Source organism: Anastrepha ludens, chromosome 4 (assembly GCF_028408465.1).
Source record: "Anastrepha ludens isolate Willacy chromosome 4, idAnaLude1.1, whole genome shotgun sequence".
Lineage (NCBI taxonomy): Eukaryota > Metazoa > Arthropoda > Insecta > Diptera > Tephritidae > Anastrepha > Anastrepha ludens.
In genome coordinates, this window is record NC_071500.1 from 87,696,061 (window position 1) to 87,723,229 (window position 27,169).

The window sequence follows — 27,169 nt, forward strand, 5'->3', positions numbered from 1 at the left end:
GCTGCTAAATTTACATAATTCAGCCCCTTACTGTTAATTTTTGTTGAAAAATGTGTCTGTGGTGAAATTGTCTTCGCGAGACGAGTACCCCTCGAAAATGAACACTTTCCAGTCATTAAGACTTCTCTATTCATTAACGTTCTCTGCGCTCTGTTGCTGCGAAAGAGCAAAGCAAAGCAGATAATGTGTAAAAAACATGGAGTACAACAACAAGCATTACAAGTAGCAACAAAAAAAGATATAGTCGATGTAGACAAAACAGAAAGCTTGTAGAAACTGTAAACGCTGAAATCAGCTGTGTACCACACAATTTCGAAATTGGCAATAACAACAAACGAATAGTAAGACAACAAAACAAAATAAAAGCGAATCAAGTGCTACTTCAATAGCGCGAGCATTCCAATATATTCACGTCTTTGTCTCTCTCTCTTTTCACCCACCAAAAAAAAACACAACAAAATACCACGAGATCCACAATATTGCAGGCGGGCATGCATACATACATATGTATGTACATAAAGGCATAAAGTGAATTTGTGCGACTGCTCGCTTGGCCAGTGATCTGGTGGCACAGCATTAGTGTTCTTTGTTTTCAAAGTTAAAGTTAATGATTTGGCTGCTTTGCTGCCAAGTTTGGTGCAAAGGCAATTCACTATTTTTAGATTTTTTCTTATTAATGTGAAGGAACCCATTTAAGCTAATTTTTCTGGTGGAAAAATTTACCTAATACATTTTCTTAAAAAAAATTTAAAATTTAAAACTTACCGAATGCATTCTCTTGAAGAAAAAAAATGTAAAAAAAATGTTTAATTAAAAAAAAAACAATAAAACAATGGGAAATAAAAATATTTTTATAAAAAAAAAAAGTTTAAATAAAAAAAAAAATTTATTAAAAAAATTTTTATTTCAATTAATTTAAAAGTTTGTGTCCTTAAATATTAATAGAAGAGCGTGGCACGCTCTCCATTAACTTTTAGCATATGTATGCTTGTTTCCAATCTAATTCTTTAACTCTTTTGTAAGAAAGTAAAGAAAGTAAAACTTTTATGCATAAAAATGATTTCTAATTACTTCGGTCATTACCATGCTAATGGTAGCCGCCACTTAAATTTTTTGACAAATATCTTCTTAAAATATTTTAGTCCTCAAATGTTCTACAAAAGGTATTTTTGGACTTTACTTAAGCAGAGGCCAAACTTATTCGTGAAGAGAGAAGATAGGAGATTCGAATGTGCCACAAAAATTATTCTCGTGAAATTCTATCCTAAAATATTAAATTCATTTGTTAAAGGAGATGTTTATTTAAATAACTTAGTGAAAAGTTCTTTCGATCTTAAAATTTTTCATAACACATGAAAGCTAATTTTTCATTGAAAGATTAATAATTATAAACAAATTTCCCAGGGGTCCCTGATTAATCATTTCAAGCACTGATTTTTGAATTCGATCCTACATGAACTATAAATGAAAAATGGCAAGCTTCAGAAAACTGTTTCAAGTCGAGTTAAGGTATAGACCCAACGTACGCTGAAAAACTCACAACTTCGTTAATTTTACTCTGCTCGATTTGAAATTTTAGCACAATATTCTTGAGATCATCATCATTTGGCTCTACAGCTTTCTGTGAGCCTTGGCCTGCGATATGATGCACTTATTTAAAAACTTTTTTAAAGCAAATGCACAAAAGTTTAAATAATTTTCCCTAAAATCTACGTTTCCCGAAAAAACACCTATATCTTTCAGCTTTCCCTTAAGGGGTTAGGAGTAGTCAGAGTCCCGAAAAAATTATGATTTTCAATAATTTGTTTAATTATATTAGTTTACAAAAATAGAAACATAGCATTAAAACGTCATGTTTCGCCTTGAATTTAGCAATTTCAAAAAAAAAATAATAATAATTTCAAAAGTTATCGCTGTTTGTGTGGAGCCCGTTTCTCCAGAAGTCCCTTGCAGTCATTATCACAAGTCCTTGGAGATTCATCTAAATTCAATCGGACAAGAGAAATTAGTACTCCAATATTTTCCGCTTATTTGAATTCTCATTTTTATTTACGTGGAACATCTGAAATAATTTCTAAAATCAGAAACTTACAATTGAAATTTCCTCTTTTTTTCTGGAAATTTTGTAATAAATTTTAATGCTACTCATCGACCGTTCCCTTTATTCCACCTCATTATTGCCATCGACAGCAATTACTGCGGAATCAGTGAATTGCATTAAAATCATTTACCCACGCAAATGATGGATGATTATGACAATGGGTGGGTGAATATGGGCTTGAAAGGGTGACAGATGCATTCATATACCTACCACTTCCATGCCTGTACCATACAATAAATTACTGGGCTATTTCGCAACAACAGCTAGATGAGTGCATGCACAAATACCAACAAAACATACACGCATGGCTGCCGTAGCCGAGTGGGTTGGTGCGCGACTACCATTCGGAATTCACAGAGAGAACGTCGGTTCGAATCTCGGTGAAAACACCAAAATTAAGAAAAACATTTTTCTAATAGCGGTCGCCCCTCGGCAGGCAATGGCAAACCTCCGAGTGTATTTCTGCCATGAAAAAGCTCCTCATAAAAATATCTGCCGTTCGGAGTCGGCTTGAAACTGTAGGTCCCTCCATTTGTGGAACAACATCAAGGCGCACACCACAAATACGAGGAGGAGCTCGGCCAAACACCCAAAAAGGGTGTACGCGCCAATTATATATATATATATATATATATGTGTACACACACATACAAGCGCACCAAATACAATTTCAGAATGGCACAATAATTGCAATTAAAATTTCAACGTTTTCAGTCATAAATAAACGAGCGAAGTAAAAATAGCAAACGTGCGTGTGGAACTGTAAAACCGTCCGAACGAAACAAAAAAACAAAGCAAATTAAAAGAGATTTAATTTAAATTCAAAATAAAAACAAAAAACTAAAGTAAGCAAGAACTATTATAATAAGTGTTTCGAAACAAAAACAAAACTAAACTTTAAATTGAATTGTAATTTGTATTCGATTAAAAAATTTGATAAGCAAATTCAGCAAATTAATTAAAGCAAGCAACAAGAATTACGTACATAAGCTGCAACAACTGCAGCAAGGGCAGCAACAGCAGCAGCAACAAGCAACAAAAAATTAGAGCATCTGTGAGAAGTAGGTGTATATAAAGTATTTAAAATGCCATTCTATTCGAGAGACTGGCGTTCACCCGGTGAAGCATGGGTCAAAACCGATGAAGGCTGGGTTTGCAAAAAGGTGCTCGAGTGCGGCAAACGTAAGAGGTGAGTTAAAGCTAAAACTTTAAACAAAAATGATTATTGTCTAAACTCATTGAAACAATTATATTTACACAACTGTATATCACTGGACCCTTTCTGGCTGAATTTTCGCAAAAAATGCTGATAATTACGTGAACAGCCGTGTGGTTAATATTTATGTCACGGAGACTTATTGATTATTTGACCATTTTGCTTGTTTCTTATTAAATTTTTAATATTTTTTCTGAAAATATTATAAATATAATTCATCCTCATACAAAAACTACATAAATCCAAGTTTCAAACTTTGTGCAAATTAAAAAAAATCAACGAATTTTCATCAAAACTTTGCACAATGCATTTCAAAGTTACTCATACTACACGTACCTATTACAGGAGGAAGGCCCGTAAATTCTGATTATTTAAAAAAACTCTATAATACAGATATCTATAAATATAAATGTATATTACGTACTTAATATACCTGCTCAAATATGAGGAATAAAACGGTCCGCGGATGACATATGGCAAAAATAAATTTTTTGTTTTTTGGTAGGACTGTTATAAGCTTACATGGCAAATTTCAGCGTGATATGTCACATAGCTTGTTTTCTGTGCTACTGTTAACAAGTCAAGCTCGAGTGTGTTTTTTCGAATTTAACGATGGAAATTCAAGCTGAACAAAGAATTTGTTTGAAATTTTGTTATTCCAACAAAATTTCGGCTTCAGACGCCTTAAAAATGTTGCAGACAACCTATGGGGACTCTGCTCGCGTGCACGTGTTTTCCAGTAGTACAAATCGTTCAAAGAGGGCCGTACATCAACCCAAAAAACCACGCCAAAGTCGCTCAAAAATTAAGGTTATGCTGACTGTTTTTTTTCGATTACGAAGGTGTGGTGCACTCGGAGTTCCTTCAGCAAGGCCGATCGGTTAACGCTGAATATTATTTAGACGTTTTAAAGCGTTTGCGCGAGAACATTCGTCTTAAAAGGAAGGAATTGTGGGACAACAAGTCATGGTTCTTGCATCACGATAATGCACTAGCTCACACATCACGTCTTGTTCGCGATTATTTGAACAAAAATAATGTTAATATCGTTCCGCAAGCACCGTATTCACCTGATATGGCTCCATGTGACTTTTTCCTGTTTCCCAAGCTCAAGTTGCAGCTCCGTGGAAAACATTTTGAGACAATTGAAGTCATAAAAGAGAATTCGAAGAACACACTCGAGCTTGACTTGTTTGCAGTAGCACAGAAACAAACTATGTGACATATCAAATCAAAACAAAAAATTTATTTTTGCCATATGTCATCCGCGGACCGTTTTATTGATAACGTCTCGTTCATATTTGAGCAGAAGGTACATCGTATTTTTATAAATTTCAATTTTATAAATTAAAAACATTTTTTGCATTTCCGATGAAGTACAGGACCTGTGTTGCCACCTGGTAGTATGAGTAACTTTCAAGTGTATTTTAATTTAAATTGCGAATTAGTGCAAGGTTACAGTTGTGTATTATACCTTAGATCCTCACGCAGGTCAAATAGTTCTTGCTCCTGTGTATAGCCAAACAAATATTTTTTGTTTTTTTTTGTAGACGTCGTTTTCAATAGATGCAATTCAACCTCGCGTGGTACCGAGAAAAATATTTCCAGAACTTATTGCATATTGACAGTACATCTCAATGTATATTAAAAATATTTTATAAAGTGAATGTTACGAAATATTAAAAAAAAGTCATCTATTCTTCGCCACAAGTTACAAATATAATCGCCATAACTCGAGGATTCTGATGGGCATTCAAATTTCCCACGTTTGAAGCGAATTTTTAATGCCTTTGCCGGCAATATGTTGATGCTAAAGTTAAACTCCGTTGATCATAACACATCAAGAGAATAATTTTGCAAAACTAAATATTTATGTATTGCTGGCTAACCATTCCATTCGCATTTGCTTGTATTTTTTTGAAATGCATACCATTTTAGAGTCAGAAAAGTATCAGAATTCTTATTTTTATTTTATTCTTTCAGCTAAGGCTCAGCTCAGAATTTATGACTCCAAAAGTGTTCGAAATGAGTCCGTTTGGCTGATTAGTCTCAGAATTATGTTTGTGATAGAAAAATACCCTTTTAGCCACATAAATTCTGAGCACTCAGAAAATTGTTTAAAAGAATATATCAATAATAATTTCCTTTACTAATTTTCAACGGCGTGTCTATTGGGTACATTTTGCGAAATTTTTAAATGTTATTTTTTTATTTTGAGGTTATCCCATATCTTTATTTTTAACTACCCCTCCTTGGTAGTTGCTGAATAATAAACTTTTTTGCAATTTTGTTCAAACTGCAATTGCCTACTAACCGCTCTAATGCTACTTGAGACCGATTTTCGTCGCGCCACCTCAGTTTGATGCGGTCATACGAACTTGGCTAAATCGATGGCGTTCATCATTCCGAATATTTTATTTTGCATATATCAATATCCATCTCGATACTAAGAACCGTTGTGTAAATAAGGTTACCCTGCGCGCTAACATATTACATACAGCTTGAGAATGAAAACTACTAAGTTGTAAGAACACAGTCCGAAAAAATTGTGACCATATATTTTACCCCAAACCAGAGCATATTTTTCCAAAGATTTTCGTCGTGCTGGAATAAAATTCCGTGCCATAATTACTCTAATCTGAAATATTTTAAACTAAAGTGTAGTACTCAGTTCGATTTTCAAGTCAAAATCCGTATAAATTGTATTCAGGCAGACTCACGGCAAACTATGTAGTACTCAATTTATGCTCTGAAAACACCGCGCAACATGCCAGCAACATTTTTTCACACCTATTTAAAATTCGCATGCCATTTAAAATTGAGTGAAAACTGAACTGCGAATAAGGTGCCTGAGTTCGAATACTCCGAAGACATGGCATTTTTAAGCGAAACGCCTTCTCAAAGAGTGAAAGTAAATCTTGTTTATATTTTTCGTGTCAATATATATTATTTATAGGGGATATATACACTAGCCCTAGTTTAATTACCATACTGGCTACTAGGGCCTTCAGTGCTGTTAAATATCTGTATTTTAATTTATTTAAAAAGATATTTCTTATCAAAATTTGCCAATTGCTTCCGTCGTGATGCTCATAAATTTGATGTTTCTTTTCATTTGGCAATGAATGTTGCTAGCAACATTTCATGGCACGCCAAATCCATGTTGCTGGCGAAATTTCACGGCTGTGAAATCAGTACTAGCCATAAAAGAGCAAAACAGGCGATTTGGATTACATTTGAGGTTATGTAACATCCTGACCTCTTTTTTGTAACTCCGCACACTATCTTAAAGGAAAATCTTCTTCTTTCAAATGAGTTTTCTTTTCGTCGAAATATCGCATTTAAATATATTTTAGTTTATAAATTTATCAATATTCAAAAATATAAAAATATTCTACAAAAAAATGCAGAAAATTAAAAATTTTTAAAATTCAATATCTTGTTAAAAAAGAGCTATTCAAACAAATTCAAAGTTGGTTTTTAGTAAAATTCTTGTCGGCCTGTTTAATTAATAACAATAATTTGGCTTATAAGTTTTCCCCAAGTGTTTAGCTTTAGCTCCCACAAATTGTAGTTTATCAATCAGAATGATTAATTAACCTTCTGCTACTTTTCTCAATCTTCACAACGCTAAGTGTGTAGAAGGTGGAAAGAGCAATTATAAACTTTTGCCGCACTGTGTGCAAAGCGCATTGAGGAGGAGGTTACGTGCGTAACGGAAATAGCAGGAGCACAATAACAATAAGTCAGCAATAAAATTGTGGCACGATAAAGATTTTAATGGCGTATATGCAATGGCAAATGGACGACGAAATGGTTGGTAGTTAACAACTCTCTTGCAATCTCAGCGTAACACTCAAACCAATCTGCAACATCTATGAGTGCAACTGACTAACAAATAGCTTTTTTGTGACAGTGTTAGGCTTAAATCATTCGTTGTTTCCTTGTCTGCTGCTTGGGAGTCTTAAGCTGTTTTTTTGTTTTTGCAAGCACCTGATCTATTGCGTACAATTTATTTTCCAAGTTCTTATGGATATTTCGCAATTTACGACACTCTATCCATAAATGAGAGATAATACGAGTATTGTAGTATAATCAGGCATGAGTCATGTTCACACCTTTCACCTTGATAATAGCGACGGGCAATAGCACTATGCAGATAGACTTTCCGTCAGTTTTATTACATTTTTTTATTTATTTACTTGTGATTGATAGCTATGTGCGAAAATAAAGCGAACAAAAATCAAAACTTATCAAAGTTTGCTTTAGTGCGTTTTACATTTTTGCAACTTCTTTTAGCACAACTTTTGATTATATCGATCGCTGAAATGATACGTAAAAATGACGTAAAATCAAGCACCAGAGATACTCGTACAGCAGATTCAAAAACCAGCGTACTAAGCAATTCAATTCGCAATTTCTTCATGGCCTAAATAAATTTGGAGAGCGAAAATTAATGCACAGGTTGTTTGAAAGGATTGAAAGCAACAACTATTAACCAGTAGAGGAGTACACATTTTTATGTAAGTTTAATGCGAGAGTCGTTTGAAAAGGCCGTGCAATAATAAAAACCGCAGCCGAATGGGTTGGTGCGTGACTACCATTCGGAGCTCATTTCCAATCTCGGTGAAAACCAAAATGAAGACAAAGTTTTGTCTAATAGCGGTCGCCCCTCGGCAGGCAATGGCAAACCTCCGAGTGTATTTCCTTATATTTAATGTTTGAAGATTATTTCACGCAAATGTTGACCGCGACTGCGCTTCAAATGGTCCATCCGCTTACCAATTTTGGCATACTCTCCAATGTTTCGGCCGGTACCTCACATATAAATGATTTAATGTTGTCTTCCAACGCGTTAAATGAAACAGGCTTGTCTGAATAGATATGAGCTTTAACATAGCCCCACAAAAACTAATCTAAAGGCGTTACAGGTATATCGCACGATCTGGGTGGCCAATTGACAGGTCCCGATCGTGAAATAAAATGTTCACCGAACTCGCCTCTCAACAAGTCCATTGTTTCGCGTGTTGTGTGGCATGTGGCACCGTCGCGTTGAAACCACATGTCATGCAAGTCAAGCTCTTGCATTTTGGGCAAAAAAAAGTTGGATATCATTTCACGGTAGCGCTGACTATTCACAGTTACGTTACGATTGGCAGCATCTTTGAAGAAGTACGGTCCAATGATACCTCCGGCCCTGGCTGATCTTCACTCTGGCTGATCTTCACTCCAAAATCGACAATTCTGCTTATTTACGTATCCATTGATCCAAAAATGAGCTTCGTCGCTGAACACAATTTTTCGATAAAAAAGTGGATCTTCGGCCAACTTTCCAAAAGACCATTCACAAAATATTCTGCGTTGCAGTCGGTCGTTCGGCTTCAATTTTTGCACTAGCTGTATTTTGAATGGCTTCACACCTAAATCCTTTCGCAACATTTTCCACGTTGTTGAGTAACAGAGGCCCAATTGCTGCGAACGGCGACGAATCGATAATTGATGGTCATCATTAACACTGGCCGATACAGCTGCGATATTTTCTTCAGTTCCCACTCTACGTAAGCGTGTTGGTGGAGTGATGCCCAATAATGTAGTTGGTTCTAAATTTAGTCACAATAGCTCGAATAGCCGCTTCAGTGGGCCGATTAAAGTGACCATAAAATGGAAAAAGCGCGCGATAAACTTTCTTAACAGAACACGCATATTTATAATAAAATTTAATGATTTGCAAGCGTTGTTCGTTTGTAAGACGATTCATGGTTAAATTATAGACCAAACTGAAAAAGTTTGACAGTGAAACAAAATACGAAACGTGCGTCAGCTGTTTAAACCAACTGTTTAAAAAGATAATAGCTAAAAATCACCCCTTAGTTTGAGTTAAGTTGTTGTAGTGCCTGTAGTATGGACTATATTAAAAAAAAAGATATGCAGCGATGTTTTTAGTTTCATTTATTTATTTATTATTTTTTTCATGGATTACAGTACAACTCTCATAGATTACTAATACTAAAGCTTAAACTAATATAATATATGATAAACAATGATCGCCACAGTTTGATCGCCACTGTATGCAGTTGAATGTATATTGAAACTGCTTTATACAAATACGTTAGTGATAGGTTAGCAAACTAAAGTTAATTGCTCTAGTTTTTCTTGAATTCATAGCCACCCATTATTTCAGTTCTTAAATTTGCGCATTCCTTCCTTAACATCTTTTATCTGCAATAATATTTACAACCTCATGAAATGCAAATCAAAACGGTCTGATAGGCTGAGCATAAAAGGCAAGACTTCGAAATGATAATAAAAGAAAAATACTACAGCAGACAAAGCGGGCGGCGAGCCCCAATTCGCGTGTAACTACAAATGTAAATATTTCACTTATTTCGCAGGGGCGATTCGGGTGCCGCCTTTTACACCGCACAATGAGCGCCAACAGCCATAAAGGAAAAGTTGCGAACTGGCATGGTAAGGGTAATAAAATGACAGATTTATTGACTTTGTAGAAATATGTTAATGTATACATATGAACTAGTATGTGTGTATGCTTGTGTGTGAATATTTGTCGGCATCAAATTAAGCCACTATCACTTGGAGGCTTGGCGAACACTCGTAATGGATTATGGTATTTCGCATGCCTCAATATCTGCCAGTCTGTCATGGGGTCTAACACGCTTACGAACCGCAGCAAAACAAAGCAAAAAAAAAAACTAGTAGGAAAAAATAAAGCGGCAAGACTTTTCCATTATTCCTATAATGCTTGCCATTGCATGTGTACACATTGTACCATACATAACTGTCTTCCGGGCTGTGGCGACTGCTTATTCAGCTGGCTTTGCTGCAATCAGCTGGAACCGACTGGTGCAGCTAGTGGCAATGCATTTTTGTTTAACTGACAGGTAGTATTTTTTTTTTGTTTTTGTGTGTTTTTTTCTCTTTTCTTTTTGCATAATCTCCACTATTACACAATGGCGGTGCCGGCCTGTCACTTCTACAATGCCAATTTACTTGAATGGGGGAATTATACGCAAACGTTTTATGTAACAAAGTCGAGGGGTTTTTCATTGCAGTGAAATGTTTAATTTTTCTTCCGGAAAATGCGTTTGAGGAAATCATAGAATTACACATACATTTTTTAATGAACCACTAGACAGAACGTAATGAATACTACCCACAATAATGACAGGCTATGCCAGGCGTTATGCCCTATAATAATGAATGCCCTGAGCGATCGTTCTGAGTTTTAGCAATCATGTATACATGATTGACTTTAGGTTTTTATTTTTTAATTATTTTTTTAATACCTACGGAATATTTACAGAACGGAATCATTATAACCAATTGCATTTGATACTACGTTAGGCCCATAAAAATACACATCTTTTAATCGCCGGCTCCGAACTTTTACCTTGGTGGTAGCTGTACAGAAGACTGCATCTAATTTTATATAGTTTCTTACCTCCATTTTGGAATAACTATTGTACCGCACAACTGTTTCGCCAAACACAAAACTGTCAACAAAGTTTTTCTAAGAAGTAATGTAACCTTTAAGTCGCTATAAAGTGTGGCCCGACGCAATACAACGCCAAAAACAGCTCACTAAAGACATCTGGTCAGAGCTTTTTACTTCCTAGATACAAAATTCGAGTATTTCTTTTCACCAATTCATAAAACAATTTTTTTCTAGTAGCAATCGCCCCTCGGCAGACAATGTCAAACCTTCGAGATTATTTGTGCCATCAAAAAGATTCTCATACAAAATTATCAGGGCTTTTCAGTACTTAACTCGTCTGTTTCTCAAGATTTCTTACGCCAAAAAAAGAGGAGATTTTCGTTGGGCCTGACAGTAAGGAACTTTTTTGGCGTAGAACAACTTTGCGCGACATTTAACAACCACAGAAAAGCCACCATGGGCATCTTTCAGGAGCATCGTTCATAACTTCCTTGAATATCGGAAAAGTGACAACTATGGGAAAATTGACGCGGTACTGCTGCTGAGTTACAAAAGGAAAGCTGCTTGTATCGGTTACTTAAATTTCATTAAATTCAGGTTATATGAGCGACGAGCCGGGCGAGCGCTTGTAGCAAGGTTTGCAGAGAATTGAAAGGATTATAATTATTACGTAAAACAGAAATACAGGAATAAAAACGAAAAAGTTACACAACACTATATGTCTCAATATTGATTGATTATTAAATAAAATTCTATGCTTGGTGCAAAGCGAATCTATTAAAGCTCAAAGCGAATTGAGTAACTCGTTTGATTTTAATTAACTTAAAATGTCTGGTGAGTAGAAGGTCTGCATATGTATACTCTCACTGTCTTTTGTTTTTAGTGTAATTAAAAGACAAAATTGACTGTTCATGCCTATTACGTTGCATTCACTTTCATATTCCTACTAGATCTCTACGCAATACTTACCCATTTCATCTTAAATTTCTTCACTCGAATTATGCCCGCGCTTTACGAGAATTCAATGAGAACTCGAGTTCTATTCCGTTTGACTTTTCGGTTTCTAAGAATGAATTTTATAAATTTCTAAACTATTTTTTCTAATTTATTTAATAATTATCTGTAGTAATTTAAGCTAATATTAGATCTAAGTGGTCTGTAAAAACAATAATTACGTTTTAGACTTGAAATAAACGAAAACGAAAACGCAGGTGGCGCTAGTTACTTTATTTTTCGCGATTTTGACAAGTCAATGAACAAAACAAACAAAAGTAGGAGAAATCGCATGTTTGTGAAAATTCAGTGGATGGATTGGTAATATTGTGATTTGTGAGATTAAACTAATCAAACTGATGAAAACGAAGTGTCCCGTGTTAAATTGTTAAAGTACAAATGAATATAAATAATCCAAATGCAGTTTGTTGTTTTTTTTTTGCGAAATACACCGTAACAAGAAAGTATGTAGGTGTGTTTTTAATTTATAATGTTGGTTGCTTCTATTGTTTTTGTCTACTCTTCCTCTTCCGCTCTTACGACACGGCGAATTCGGAAGGCGTAATCGTTATTCTGTCATTCTTGGGTGGTATCGGTAAATCAGCTGATTTTTTTTTCTTTCGCCGAGTCCATGTGGCCGTCAGCCCCGAACGAAACAAGGCGAATTTTTAACTAATTAGTATGTCACACACATATGGTCGACGTGGCGCCTACCGACTTTTTTTAACTCAGGGCCATGGCGGACATATATGCACGACAAAAACATTGGCTAAACATCAAAATACATCGTCGTCATACAAGCTCTACTTCGTTTTGCAAAAACAAAACAATTGGGAGTATGTTGTTTTTGCAAACAAACACCAAACAACGTTATATGACGACAATGTATTTCGATGTTTGAATCCGTTATTTTTGCAAACAGAAACAAGTCAAAGCTTATTACATGCTCAGTAAACAAGAATACTTGATCGCGTTATATTGGTTGATAATATTTGTGTTACGGAATGTCGAAAAGAAAATTTTTTTTTGAGCTGCGACGAAGCCACTATAACAGAAATTTCATGGGGAGCCATATATTTTATTATTGCAATAAAATCATATTTATCGTCAATCGTTGCTGTGTAACAGGGCGAGAGAGAATAATAGTCGTGTCGGACATATGTGTCCGACGAGGCGTAAACCGCATAGTACAGTGTCACACATATATGGCCGACGTGGCAGTCAATGTGTTAAGGAATGCGCCTTGTTTGGTTGAAAATTGTAAAAAATCGTTAATTCAATTATCTCGAAAAATTGATGAATTAGGGAAAAATAAACTCCCGATTCGGAATCAGCATAAAAAATTACTTTATGAACAGACTTTGGTTACTCAGGTACAAAACCGTGTATTCCTGTGTTATCCAAACATACTCAAGTAGAAAAGTAATGCTACAAAAACTAAAATTTTTAGTGGTGTCTGGAACTGGAATTATGTTCTATGTAATGTATTGTTAGCACTGATGCATACAAATTAGATGAAACAAAATTAATTTCAACAACATCAGCCTTAAATGCATAAATCCATATTTACAAATGCAACTATAAAAGAGTTATGTACGTACACACTTATTTATATGTAGGCAACTACTTCATATGTTGAGCAACGCACCTGGAGCGCTAATGGTGAACACCAGCTGAGCATACGAGTAGCAACATTGACAGGTGTCAGCGTTACAACGTTGCTATTGAAGAAAGCAGCGCTGGCATGTAAAATGCAATAGCGTCGCTACGCCAACCCGAGCAAGTGTGACTCAGCAAGCTGAGGTTGTGCGTAGTAAACTTCAAGTTGTTGTTATCAATTAAAAGGTGCAGCAAGCATGAAGGAAGTAATTTCGTACATTGGAAAATGCCTGTTTAAGTATGGAGCGTAAGCAGCAGAAACGTTTACGATTTGCAAAATAAAACAAATAAGTATTGTATATTTAATGGTTCTTATGAATGCAGAAAGGCGTTATCATTGCGAAAGTCTAAAATTTGCAAAGCGAAGGTTAAATTATTAGGGGCAATCAAAAAGTACTAATGGAAAAATAAACGGTTTTATTGCTTTTCAAAATATTCCCCATGATGATCAATACACTTTTGCATTCGTTGGAACTAATTTTCGAAGCACTTTGTCCAGTCGCGCTTAAATGCTGTTTTTTGCATTGTATGGAATCCAACGTGAAAACGCCTTTTTTAGCACAAGGTGATCATGCAAAATCTAATTAACAAGAAATTAGCACCACGACAAAAGCAAATACTATGTAACTCGAGCTCGTACAAAATGATTAGCTTATAAGCGAAAGGACTAAGGACTTAATATAGCTCCAGAGAAAATAATTGAGTCAAGTCGTATGATTGTGGCGACCAATTGATGATCACTCGTCGTGAATTGACCCAACCGTCAAATTTCTCCTTCACAACTTCGAGCGTTACCCCGCTTTTATGGCATGTCGCAGCATCTCATAGAAACCACAGCTCGTATATATCGATGTTGTCGAGCTTTGATCACAAAAATTCGGTTAACATCACACTTCAACGAGAATCATTGATGGTAAAGGTGCAAGCCATAAACCGCACCAAGCAGTCAATGTTTATCGATGCCTTGTTGTTTGGAAATTGTGTGGAGTTTGTTTGCTCCAATAATGGCCATTTTGTTTGCTGGCATAGCTGCTAATCCAAAAATGGACCTCGTGTAAGGAAATTTTCCAGAGCTGCGTATCTACAACTGAATTTCGATAAGCCTTCTTAAATGGCAATAACATTTTTTTGACAGCTGGATGTCATTAGTATTTAACAGCTGCTGAAATATATTATGTGCGCAACTAAGTTTTGATGAAAATTCAACTTTATTCTGGTAAAATGGTTATAAGTGCTCGGCTCAATCGCATCAATTGAAGTCGATATCGATCGGCCGAGGCGACTACGTAGAAGCATGACCGGGCAGTTTCCATGACTTTCTATTCTTTGGATTGCTGTAATGAATCCATTTTTCATCACCCGTCACGATGCGATGAAGAAAACTCTTTTTGCCGCTGGAGCAGTTGTTCAACATCCGAAAAAATGACGTTCAACATCTCTTGGTTTTAACTCGTAAGGAACCCCAGTCCCCGATTTCTGAATCATTCCCAAAGCATGCAATCACTTGGAAATGGATTGGCGGGTAACTCCTAATACTGAAGCAAGCTATTCTTGCTTTTGACACGGATCCTCATTGAGCAATGCCTCAAATTCAGCGTCTTCGAAAGTTTTTGGCCTTCCTTCACGCGGACGGTATTCAACATTAAAATCACCGTCTTTGAAGCGACTGAACCAATCTCGGCATGTTGTTTCACTTTAATCAGCATCTCCACAAACTTTTTGTAGCTCTCGATGCGCTTCAGCCACCGTTTTTTTTTCAAATGAAAGAGGAAACCCAACACTTTCCGCAAATGACGATTATTCGGCACAAAATCAGACATTTTCACAAAACCAAAAGTATATGATACCAAAACAAAATCACTAATATGTTGAAGCAGTTTGTTTACCATATGTCTAGGCTTGGTTTTTGACGTTTAGGTTATGTTAGAATCGACTAGCACACACTGCTGGCGGCATCTATTGACAAACAGCGGGAACTTAGTTGCGCAGCAATAATAATTGGAAAAACTGTCGTTGCTAGCTGGTTACCCGCGGCTGCGTAGCCGAATATGTAGTTTGGTGCGTGACTACCATTCGGAATTCAAAGAGAACGTAGGTTCGAATCTCGGTTAAAGACCAAAATGAAGAAAAAGTTTTTTCTAATGGCGGTCGCCCTTCGGCAAGCAATGGAATTTTTCAGTCACTTAAAATATGGAATAAGAATCGCCAAGAAGTGCTCAGATGCATCAAATAGGTCTCTTTTAAACTCGCTATGCAAGTCGTTTAATATCTAATAAATTAAAAACGTGCTGAAATATGAAGGCAGTGGATTAGTTACTTAATCAAGCGGAAAGAAAAAGTAATTTATTTTGGCTCAAAATGTGGCAATGAGAAATGAATGATGCAGTCTGCAAATCCACCTTCATTTACAACAGGGTGACTCTATCGCATAAACTTGACCGAATTCCTTCGTAAACGTCCTGGGAACAACAACAGCAACAAAAACCGCAGGGAAATGCAGATGGCACCACAAAACGGATATTTATAAGAGAAATGCATACAAATGTAGTAAACTACGGATTTACTAGAGCGCACACGCACACATATACTTATATACACAAATTCATAGTATAAAATAAAGCAATAGTTGCTTGTTGCCCATTTTGCTATTGCATATTGTCGACCTTCGTGCAACAGCGCAAACAAAACCACTGCCAACTAAGGACAACAGCAATAACAACACCAACAACATTATCAGCAAAAACAATTTCACTAATATGCTGGCACGCGCAGATGGACACATTTCTGTACTTACATATGTGGCAATGCAACAATTTAATGGGTGGCAAGTTTGGGTGGGTGAATTGCAGCTGCAGAGTCCGTTTGCTCGCAAAGGACATTGAAAAGCGAGTAGAGTGACTCGTATGCTCTTTCACTCTCAGTGTGTGTGAGTTTGTGTGCGTGTTGCGTAAAATCGATCCTCTGTAATATGGTATGACCTTTAAATACCGAATACGATTGCAACTGCAACTTTCGATTTTTGCATTTTTTGTTGTTACAAACTTTCAAGTTCATTTACAGTTTGCATAACTATGAGTTTAAAAAGAAGTGAAGGTTGCAAAGGCTCCAAAAAGTAACATCATTATATGTAAATATGTTATAAAAGTAAATATATTTATTTTCAGGTGGCGAAAAATTAATCATTTGTTTGGATAACCTTTTACTGAATAAAAAAAATGATTTTGAGTGATGGTAATCTTTATTTTGATCTTTACGCGCTCTATTGACTTACGACGCCATTTGCAAAAATTATAAATATTCCGATAGGGTGATTAATTTTTAAGGGGTTAGGGGTAGTCAGAGGCCCGAAAAAATGATGATTTTCAATCATTTTTTTGCTAGTCAATTCCATTATTTTGCAAAAAAAAAAAAATTAACATGAATATCATCATGTTTCGACTTGACTTTAGCAAAATTTAAAAAAAAAATTATAATTGTAAAAGTTATCACTGTTTGTATGTAGCACATGTATGTACATTTTATTGAAATCTACCAAGTGGGTTTTAAGTTACAGTGATCACCAGTTGAAAAAACATGATTTTGAAAAAAATGCATTTAAAGTTTTGCTATCGAGCTCCGGAGCGCCCGAGCACCCTTTGTTAATTGTTGAATAACTCGAAAAGTATTTGTCGTATTCACTTCAAATTTTCACACAATACTTTAAGAAAATTACAAAAATCCATTTTTTTTTTTAATTCTGACCACCCCTAGCCCCGTTGTTGTTGTTGTAGCAGTAACCCCTAACCCCGTAATACCCTTCGCTTGTAAATAATACAAAATAATTAAAAAAAACACAAATTTTACATTATTGTGCCATTTTTGCTAATTTGTACTAATTTTACTTCCAGTTTTATGTCTCTTTCCTTTTAAACCAACTTAAAATTTTATTCCACTAAAATTTTTGTCCTAATTTTGGAATACTCTTAAAAAACTCAGTACCTTTTATTTTAGTCAACAAGTTGAACAAAAATGTCAACTTGTCTCGTATATTTATAATAAATGTTTTTTCGCTTTTCGGCTAAGAGCTTCAAGGCGAGATAAAGCTTCATTTTTCCTACTCACTTACCCACACACTTACCCCCTTACATACGTACAAATGCCGTTATGTGTGCTTTCATACATTCCAAATAGAATTTTATTCATCAGCACTCAATTTATGTGAGCTTGGAGCCCAAAATAGATTACAGTAGCCAGACAAATGCGCATGCCACAGCAATAAATGAAGTTTGTATGAGAAGAAACTACATGCAATTCAAATTTATTACCAATTTCCTAATATTTTCGAATATTTCAAATTTGGAAAAATTTAAATGTACTCGTATATGCATACATTAGGGACGTACAAAAATTTGTACTATTTTCCCATTGAAATTATAAAATGTATATGTATTATATTCTACGACTTCCGCCAAAATATTTCTTCAGCCGTACCCATTTGAAAATTTCTCTAAAACCCCAGTCTTTAAAAATAAAACTAATTTAAAAAGAAAAACTTTTTTTCAAAACATTTATGGTCGATCTTTAGCTCCTGGGCGATGCAACGACTACTAAAATGCCGCTCAATTTCGATTATTTCTGTGATTTTCTTAACATTTTCGACATTGTCGACATTTTTTTTAACATCAAAAATGCCTAAACGGAATCGATGAAATCAAAATTACACATAATTCGCTGTTAAAATATCGACACCATTCACAATTTCAGCAGCCTTGCTTGCATTTTTGCCTTTTCACCTTCATCTCAGAAAAACTGTAAAATTACCCGAATTTTATCTTTCTTGACTTCCATTGTTTACATCTTGAAACTCACAACTGAATGGAACAAACAAAAAAACAGCAAACGAATTTTTTTAGTGTGAAATGTCATCTTGACAACGAGCATAAACTTTAAATTGTTTGATCAATACTTTACGAGATATCAATCACTAGAGTCATCTACCGAGAAAATAATGGGTTTATTTGTCCCCGAAGTAATATTTCCCGCCCTAGCCGAATGGGTTGGTGCGTGACTACCATTCGGAATTCACAGAGACACCGTTCGAATCTCACCAAAATTAAGAAAACAATTAAAAAAAAACGGCCGCCCCTCGGCAGGCAATGGCAAACCTCCGAGTGTAGGTCCCGAAACTGTAGGTCCCTCCATTTGTGGAACAGCATCAAGACGCACACCACAAATAGGAGGAGGAGCTCGGCCAAACACCCAAAAAGGGTGGACGCGCCAATTCTATATATATATATATAATATTTTCCAAAAAATCGTCACAGGTGATAGAAAAGTTTAAGTTTAAAAAGACTCAAAATTTTAATATTTGGGGGAAACAATTCTATGAGTGAATAGGTTAATTTTTCAATTATTATTAAAAAATAAATATTTAATTAAAAAAAAATTAATAAAATGCCTTTTTAAGTACCTTCCTAAGTCTAAATCGTTTAAGATTTAGGTGGGGTTTTCAGGTTTTCTTTAAATTTATCTTCAAAAAAAACGTCTCAAGTAGCATTAAAATCTCATTATTTTGATTGCAGTGAAAAAAAAATTTAAAAATTACAGAACTCTTTAGCCTAAGCTCTTCACCAACAATTGGGGAGATTTTTCCTAAAAAATAAAAAAAACGAATTTTATTTATAAAAAACACGGTTTTCGTAGATATTTGCAAATCGCTTCAGCCTACGTAAATCTTTATATGTTACCGAAATTCTTTGGCATATGTCTTAAAATATAATAAGTTATATAATTTTGAAAAAAAAAACTGCAAATCTTTTTCCTGAGGCACCCTAATACATATGCATACATAGGTAATAACATATAAACACATACACACATAAGCAAAAAGTAAAATAGGTCAGTTCGAAATCAAAATGACACACATTAATGTACTCGAGCTTAACAAGAATGAATGGTATGAATAAATTCAAATATTATGGAATTTCAAATAGCATGCATACATACATACAAGCATACATCCATACATACATTCATACATCCATTCATACAAACATACATCCTTACATACATACTCGTACATACATACAAGTATTCATATACAAAAACTCACCTAGTGTCAAAAAAGATGGGCCTTTCAGCACTTTTAGCTTTTCCTCTTTTTCTGCTTCCCTTTTCTCCTTACAACAGACGAATTTGGGCAACCATATAACATAAACTAACCTAACTTAATAAGGGCATAGTTTGCTACAGTTTTTACTACAGAACAGCTGCAATTTCTTTCAGCCGTAAGGCACTGTGAACTTAGCTAAAAAAATGTTTATTAGCTCAGAAGGACACGTTGAGAATTGAAGAAAGGTATTCCGGCAAACCTTTTTTCTTGGCACCAGAAGTGGTGTTTCAGTAAAAAAAAATCAAACCATTTTTCGATACTTAGGTACCATGCGAGAGATTTTTGTTCACAGAACTTTGCTAAGCATCCAGAGAAGCATTATAGAGATGATATAGAATTGGTGGAGTGAATATATTGCAGTTGAAGGAGCTTACGTTGACAAAAAAACACGAATTTCATTTAAAAATTCCTATTCTTTTATTTTTCTTTTCCTATTTTTCTACCGATCTGTAAATATGTAATCTGTATGAGGGAAATTATTCATCTTATCGAAAGATTTATTATTTTTGCAAATAGCAAAGGTGGTCTGGAAATAAAAAAAAATCGATTTTTTTGTTTTTTCGATATTCCGAACATACATAATAATAGTATCTTAAGAATATACTGCGAAATTTTCATGCGGAAATTCCCAATATTATAGAGCAGTCCGCGGGCTCCTGTACCTTAAACTTTAAACTCATTTATCTCGAAACAACTTTTTTCAACCTAGTGTTGTCAGAAAAACAAAAACTATTCAATCGAATCGTTTGAAATTTGAATATGTTATTCACAACATCAATGGCTATCGCCCGTACTAGAATCATATCGGCCCCTTAGTATAACAATATCCTTTTTTATTGAATTTTTGGATTCTCCATCGCCGATTTTATATGTGGTCAAAATTTTGTCAAATTCTAGTTCCACAAACTGGGTCAAAACGTCAGTTCAAAAATAATAAATATTTACAGACATAACAGATTTGAGTGAGAGCTACTTTCGACAAAAAGTTTGAAATTCATTTTCTCAAAACATCAAAAAATGTATAGGCTATTTTAATACTAAGGGGACGATATTATTATTTCACTTATTTCGTTTTTTTTTTATTAAAAAACTGAAACAAAAACCGATTTTTAGAGTGTCAAATTCATTTTGTCAAATTTTGTTTTTATTTTTTTATTCTAGTGCGGGACATAGCAACAGTCATACTGATTTATAGATTTTGGGGTTTCTGGGTTTCAGATAAATAGAAGAGCCGTCCAGATCGCCAATATTTCATTTTTCGGAAGGGTCAACTTCAGCGCCATTTTTAAAATCATTAAAATTGAACAAATTTTTTTTTTCTCTTTTGTATGTAAAAGAAGTTAAAAAAATCCTAAAAAATTTAAATACCGTTTTTTATTTTTTGGTTGTAAAAAAAATTCCTGAAAATACAGTAAATTTTCGAGTTCTAGACCATCGGGACCCTTAAGACTTGTGAACAAGACAGCTGCAGTATCGAAACAAACATACAACTAACCGCGTAAAGGTCAAGGTAAACTATTTTTTTTTTCATTGGTTGATTAAGTTGATTAATTCTGCGCCACCTTGTAGAAACTGACTTCTGTAGAGTAACAATAACATTTGTATGCTTTTTGTTTTTGCTGTTTGTTGGTTTGAAGCTGAAAATTTCAATGAGAATGTAAACAAAAAACAAGGCATTAAGGCAACAACAAAAAAGCAAGAACCTTTCACATTCAAGCCACGATATCGCAAGAAAAAAAAATTGCTACTATATCGAAGTCACCCTGTGTAAATTCGCCTTCGTTAAACTTTTCTCATCATTCAACGGAATGATTCGCAAACAAAAACTTTCGCTTGTCGCCAAGAACGGAATAATCCGCAATAAATACTTTTTTTTATTTAAAGCTTGAGAAAATTAAATAATTTTGGTAGTCCTGTAACATTTTTTTTATTCATTAGAACAAACAGTAAAAGTCTTGCCGACTAGGCGTAAAGTATTTTCAGCACCGCGCGCATTTTGAGCGGTGATGTAAAAGAGTTAATCACAAAAATCCTTCGATGCATATTTGGAGAACAAGCAGCAGTTTACTTTAACACTTTTAACCTATGATTTTATGAGTTTCTATTGCTGATAAATCTTCTAAAACAAAAATTTGTATGACTACACTATATTCGGTGCCCTCCGTTGTAAAAAAAATGCATTGGGGCATTCAGCTTCAAATACTTTGTAAGTATTTATTGAGTATTTTGAGTATTCAAATAAAAGATCAGGCATTAAAATGCCGTACAAGTTTTGACTCCTCTGCTGTTGAATAGTCGTCGCTTTCTATACTTCTCAACCAACCTTTAGCATTTCACAGTAGGATATTACATATGGCAGTAAAACTGCGGGCTCATTTGCTTTAAAAATAAAAATAAAATTAGAAAAGTTTAAGTATTGTATTTAATTTCATATTTACATATAAGTATACATTTCATACACATAACATACAAACATAAAATGTATGTACTTTACACGAATTGAGTATTTATTGCTCGCCAACTAAATATTATTTTCATTCGCTGCACAGCCGTCTATACCCCTAAAGCACGTATCTAAGTACATAAGTATTTGAATACCCATAGCGTTTTGTAGGTTACTCTTTGACCCGCAATACTCTCCATCCACTTTACCTTATCATTTGACCTGCTTTTCCACGCTATACCTATCGAACTTTCCTCCATCCTTCTATTTCACTATATACAATTCGCAAAACTAGTTCAAATCTTGTTATAGATTTTTTTTACTCTATAAATTAATGTACATACATGCATACTGTTGTTGCTCATCCTCAATGGTCGTTATTATTGGCTAATGTCCTTTGAACCTCGACAGTCAGTTGTCGCTTGGTGGTTGTCCCAGCTGTGATGGCTTGTGCCGTTTCTGCAACTGGGTCCATGATGAATCGACCCGAGCTGCATTAGAGCGTAGAAGTTGGCAAATTTGCCATACCTATTTGCTTTTAATAAAATCAGAGATGAAGAAAGGAAATGTGGAAAACTTACACATACATATGCAAGAAGCTGGAAAAGGTAATTATCTTTGCTCTGCCCTTTCCAAGTATTTTCATTGCTTTCAACTAGTCAGTGCGAATGAATTATTGGTTGATGGCACTGATTAGTTAGAAATGGGGGGAAAAAAGTTATACCAATTAAAAATTTGTTGAAGTGTCGCTAAATGCCAATTGCTTTGCGCTATGAAAGAAATACGCGAAAGTGAAAGTCAGCCTGAAGAGGTGAATTCTTGAATGCACAATGCACGAGTGGAAAATAAAATGGCGTGAGTGAAGAGCTTTTGACGCGCTCATTACCTATCGATACACACACATACACCAGAATATGTATATATATATGTGAATGTATGTAGATTAGGGCCATTAGGTTTCCAAAAATGGAAGACATTTAGATAGCGGTAAAATTCTTAGAAGTGTGGTTAATGCCGAATGGTCAAAAATTTATCAAAATATTTTATTATAAAAAACATAATCAAATCGATGCCTCGACGACTTCAGCAAAATATGATGAAAGGAGGATCCAACACATATTACTAAGCTCCAAATTATAAACTAACGCCAAGAATTTAAATACTTAGGAGTAATCCTAGATGGTAATCTTACCTGGAAGACGCACGTCGAACAGAAGGTCTGTCAGACACTAAAAGTCTTCTGGCAGTGTAAGATAACCTTTGGCATAAACAAGGAAGACCGGCCATATTACACTGGTTGTACATCGCCCTGATTATACCCATTATTGGATATGCCTCCGTAGTATGGTGGAAGGATACAATGGTTAATTCCAGAATAAAACCCCTAAACAGATTACAGAAAAGTGTGTGCTTGGGTATCACAGGTGCCATGAGTACAACATCTGGTGATGCCCTTAATGCCGTTCTGAACTTGCAAACTCTAGATCTTCAAATTCGAAAGGAAGCGATCAAGGCGACGTACAGGCTCAAGTTAAACGGAATCTGAGGAAATGAAGAAAGCACTGGCCACTGTCAGATATACCACCAGTTGTCGGAGCGGTGCACACGGTTCTCGTTGCCATTGTACAGATGCCTTTCGTTAGCTTCGGTAGGAAGTATGATGTTTTGATCCCAGATAGAGATCAATGGTTAAGTCCAGAGAACCTATTACAGCGATATCAGCAGATGGCCACGGTATTCCTTACGGAAGTCTATGCCATCTTGAACGTGTCATACTGGTTAATTGAGAAAAAGTGGCGGGGTAGCAGTATTGGAATTTGTAGTGACAGAAAAGCTGCACTGAAAACACTTGCTAACCCACGCTGCTCTTCTAAGTTAGTCGGTGAATGTAAGACAAAACTGAACAGTGTTGCAAAACACAACAAAGTTAGTCTTGTTTGGGTGCGTGCACATTGTGGTCTTGCGGGGAACGAGTTAGCTGATAAATTGGCTAATAAGGGCTCTGCAAGTATGCCACTAGGCTCTTAACACTTTCTAGGTGTCAATTCTGCATCGATTCAACTATGGATTGACGGCTTCATGAGGTCTACCCATAAAGGACGTAGGTCTGAGTTGAACTCGTGCAAAGTACCCAAGTGCTTTGTGAAAGAACCAAACTGGAAAATAGTGACCTTTCTCCTAAAACTCAGCAGAAAGGAAATGAGAGTACTGGTGGTTGTAATTACAGAGCACAACGCCTGTGGTCAGCATATGGCTGCCATGGAGGTCGTGTACAGCCCGATATGCGTATCCTGTCTTCAGGATGACTTAGGATATTAGGTTGCGATATATAATTTTTCCTACCTCTCTATACTTTCTACTGAAATCTATCCGAGTGTAGTTCAATGGTATTCTGACTGAGAGCTTGGACTTGTCCAAGGCATTGGTTTTAAATTTTTTCGTGCTATAGATTTTACTTTTCTTAATGGTTAATGTGAGTCTCGTGAAATGCGTACTTATTTCTAGATATTTTTTAAATATTTTCCAATAAAATTTTAAATATTAAAAAAACATAAATTGTTAGCCTAAAACTAATAAAAAAAAGAAACTTAGTTGGTCTTATAATTTTTTCGTGGGATGTATTAGCTGCGCTATTCTTGAAAAAGCGATTCAAACTGGTGATAAAAATATTTAGCGGTGTTTTTCAAAAAAAAAAATTAATTAAGCTAACCGATGCACCATCATATTATTATGTCAAAGGAATATCATCTTTTACTATCCGAAAAAAAAAAATTGTTTTCGAAATTTCATTCCAAAAAGTCGGTTGATCCGTGAGTATCAGGTTCAAATCTCCGTGAAACATCAAAAAGTGAAGAAAAAGTTTTTTCCAATAGCGGTCGCCCCTCGGCAGGCAATGGCAAATCTCCGGGGGTATTTCTGCCATGAAAAAGCTCCTCCTTAGGTTCTCCGTAGGTTATTTCCTTTTTCACTCAACCCGGGAGCATAGGGCCTAGATTTTGTATGCTATTAGTAACTTTTTGATGGAAGATAAGTTTAAGGGGATACATACGTTCAGCAGCCCCAAAAATGCGCTAAAAGAAAAAATGATTTTAGAAGGGATAACAATAGAAATAAATATACAAAAATTGTATACTTTGTTTATTAGTATACTTTGTTTAAAAAAATTTATTTTAATTTTTCTTGACAAAAATTAGTATATTATATAAAAACTACGTGACCCAAAGTACAATGAAAAATTTCATATTTGCATCATTTCTCCTTGAAATGTTTATGGATCTGTAAAATGTAAAAAAATTCTTGTAAAATAAAGTTGTAGTTATAGTCTGTCAAGCTTGGTTTTTAAATTTCGAATAATCTTGCAATTTACGGCATTTAAAAAAAAGTATGCGTTTTACGTCCTAAATGTCACACTTTAATTATGTTTATAAAATTGTTTAAGAACAATATCAAAAATCAAATCTATAGAGAAAACACTTTATTTTACAAAAAAACCGCATCAAAAAATATTAAAAACTACGTGAGTTATAATGCAGACCGTGCCGAAAAAAGTAGTTTCGAGAAAAGCGAGTTTAAACTTTGAAGTGCATTTCGCTCGATGTCGCGCGCGAATTTTTAAATTTATTTTGTTAACTTACGTCTAACCTACACATACTCTCATAATGTTTTATAGATGCCCCTATGGGTACTTTAAAATAACAAAAGAACCGATAGACTGAAAGGCTTCGAAAGTACCGGGCAGCTGCCTCAAACGAGGGACAGCTACCTGCAGTTACATTTTCTACCATAACTTTGTATCTATGGGGAATTTTTACAATTGACTTCCACAGAAATCCTAAAACTATAAAAAAATAATATGTAAAAAAATCAGTTTTTTGAAAGTTCTGGACGTATGTAACCCCTTAAGGGAAATCAAATTTTTAACAATTTAAGCTTCTAAGACAAAAAAATATTTTTAGAAACTAATTTTATTTACAAGAAATTCAATCTTTTTAGGTACTTTAACATCAATTTAAGGTAAATGTGAATATCTTTCCGAAATATTTTGGCGGACATCTTAAAATATAATAAATTTTATAATCTCAATGAAACCAGTACCCATTTTTTCTACGGAAGGCGGCTTACCTTAATGTGCATCCATATGTATGTCAGTATCAAGGACAATTGGCGCATTACTCGTACTAACAGTGTTAGGCAAATGCTTGGTGCAACTCAAGGCGCTGGCATAATACAGGTATCCCTCGTATAACGCGATAGTTACGTTCCAGAAGAATTGCGCGTTATGTAATTCCGCGTTATCTAAAACATAGTTTTCATATAAATTTGGGGGTTATGTTCCAATAGGTTCTTTTTTAAATAAAATACGTACAAAATAACAGATGCACATATATTTCAACTCAATACTAAAGTTCAGACTTTATAATACAATTAAAAACACAAAACAAAAAATTTGAAAACAAACTAAAACAAATTAAAGGTTTATTAAAAACTTTATTGTTATTCTTCAAACTTCATATGGTAATTAATCTGTTTCACTGTCTTCAAAGATATTTGCACGTGGGCGTTTTGGGGGAGCAATAGCTTCATCAGAAGATATTTCTTCAACATAGTTTTCGCTATTGGATAAGGAACTCGTTCTGGGACCTTGTGGTTCTATAATTGCAAAATCTGTTATCAGTTTTTGGTGGGTGGTTTTTTTAAGCTCCTTTTCAATTTCGTAATAAGGTGCTAGATTAATATCTATTCTATCTATCTAAGGCAAAAAAGGGTAATTCCCGGTTTACATTAAAAATACATTACATATTATAAGTATGTGGTACGCAATTTAGTGTTACCAGATTTTATAATTATGTATTTTCCCCTTCGCATTATATAAGCCTAAATTTCCCGTTGTACTGAAACCTAATTTTTCCAAATCGCGTTATATCGAAACCGCGTTGTATAAGACCGCGTTATACAAGGGATACCTGTACATACATAGGTACATTGTGCATACACATGCACCTCAGAGAAAGTCCTTAAATGCAAATGAATATACTTCTATGTTTGTATATCTCTGCTGCAATTACTCCATACACCTTTCCCTGCTTAAACTTAAAGTTTTTCGGTATTAGAAGCATGCAAAGGCTTTGCTCTCAATTGGTGTTTAATACTGC

The 27,169-nt window shown here is 34.9% G+C and overlaps 1 protein-coding gene across 3 annotated transcripts in view; it reads left to right on the forward strand.

The window, feature by feature from the left end:
* The window catches only part of LOC128860092 (F-box only protein 32), a 40,905-nt gene that overhangs the window by 2,991 nt on the left and 10,745 nt on the right, over positions 1–27,169 (forward strand). For 2 of the 3 annotated variants that reach the window (XM_054097345.1, XM_054097346.1), the window contains exon 2: positions 2,816–3,290. In XM_054097345.1, the coding sequence (XP_053953320.1) occupies positions 3,187–3,290 (104 nt within the window). In that variant the 5' untranslated portion in view covers positions 2,816–3,186. Of the gene's footprint in view, positions 1–2,797; positions 3,291–27,169 lie in introns of those variants that run through there. The other variant, XM_054097347.1, reaches the window with a different exon arrangement.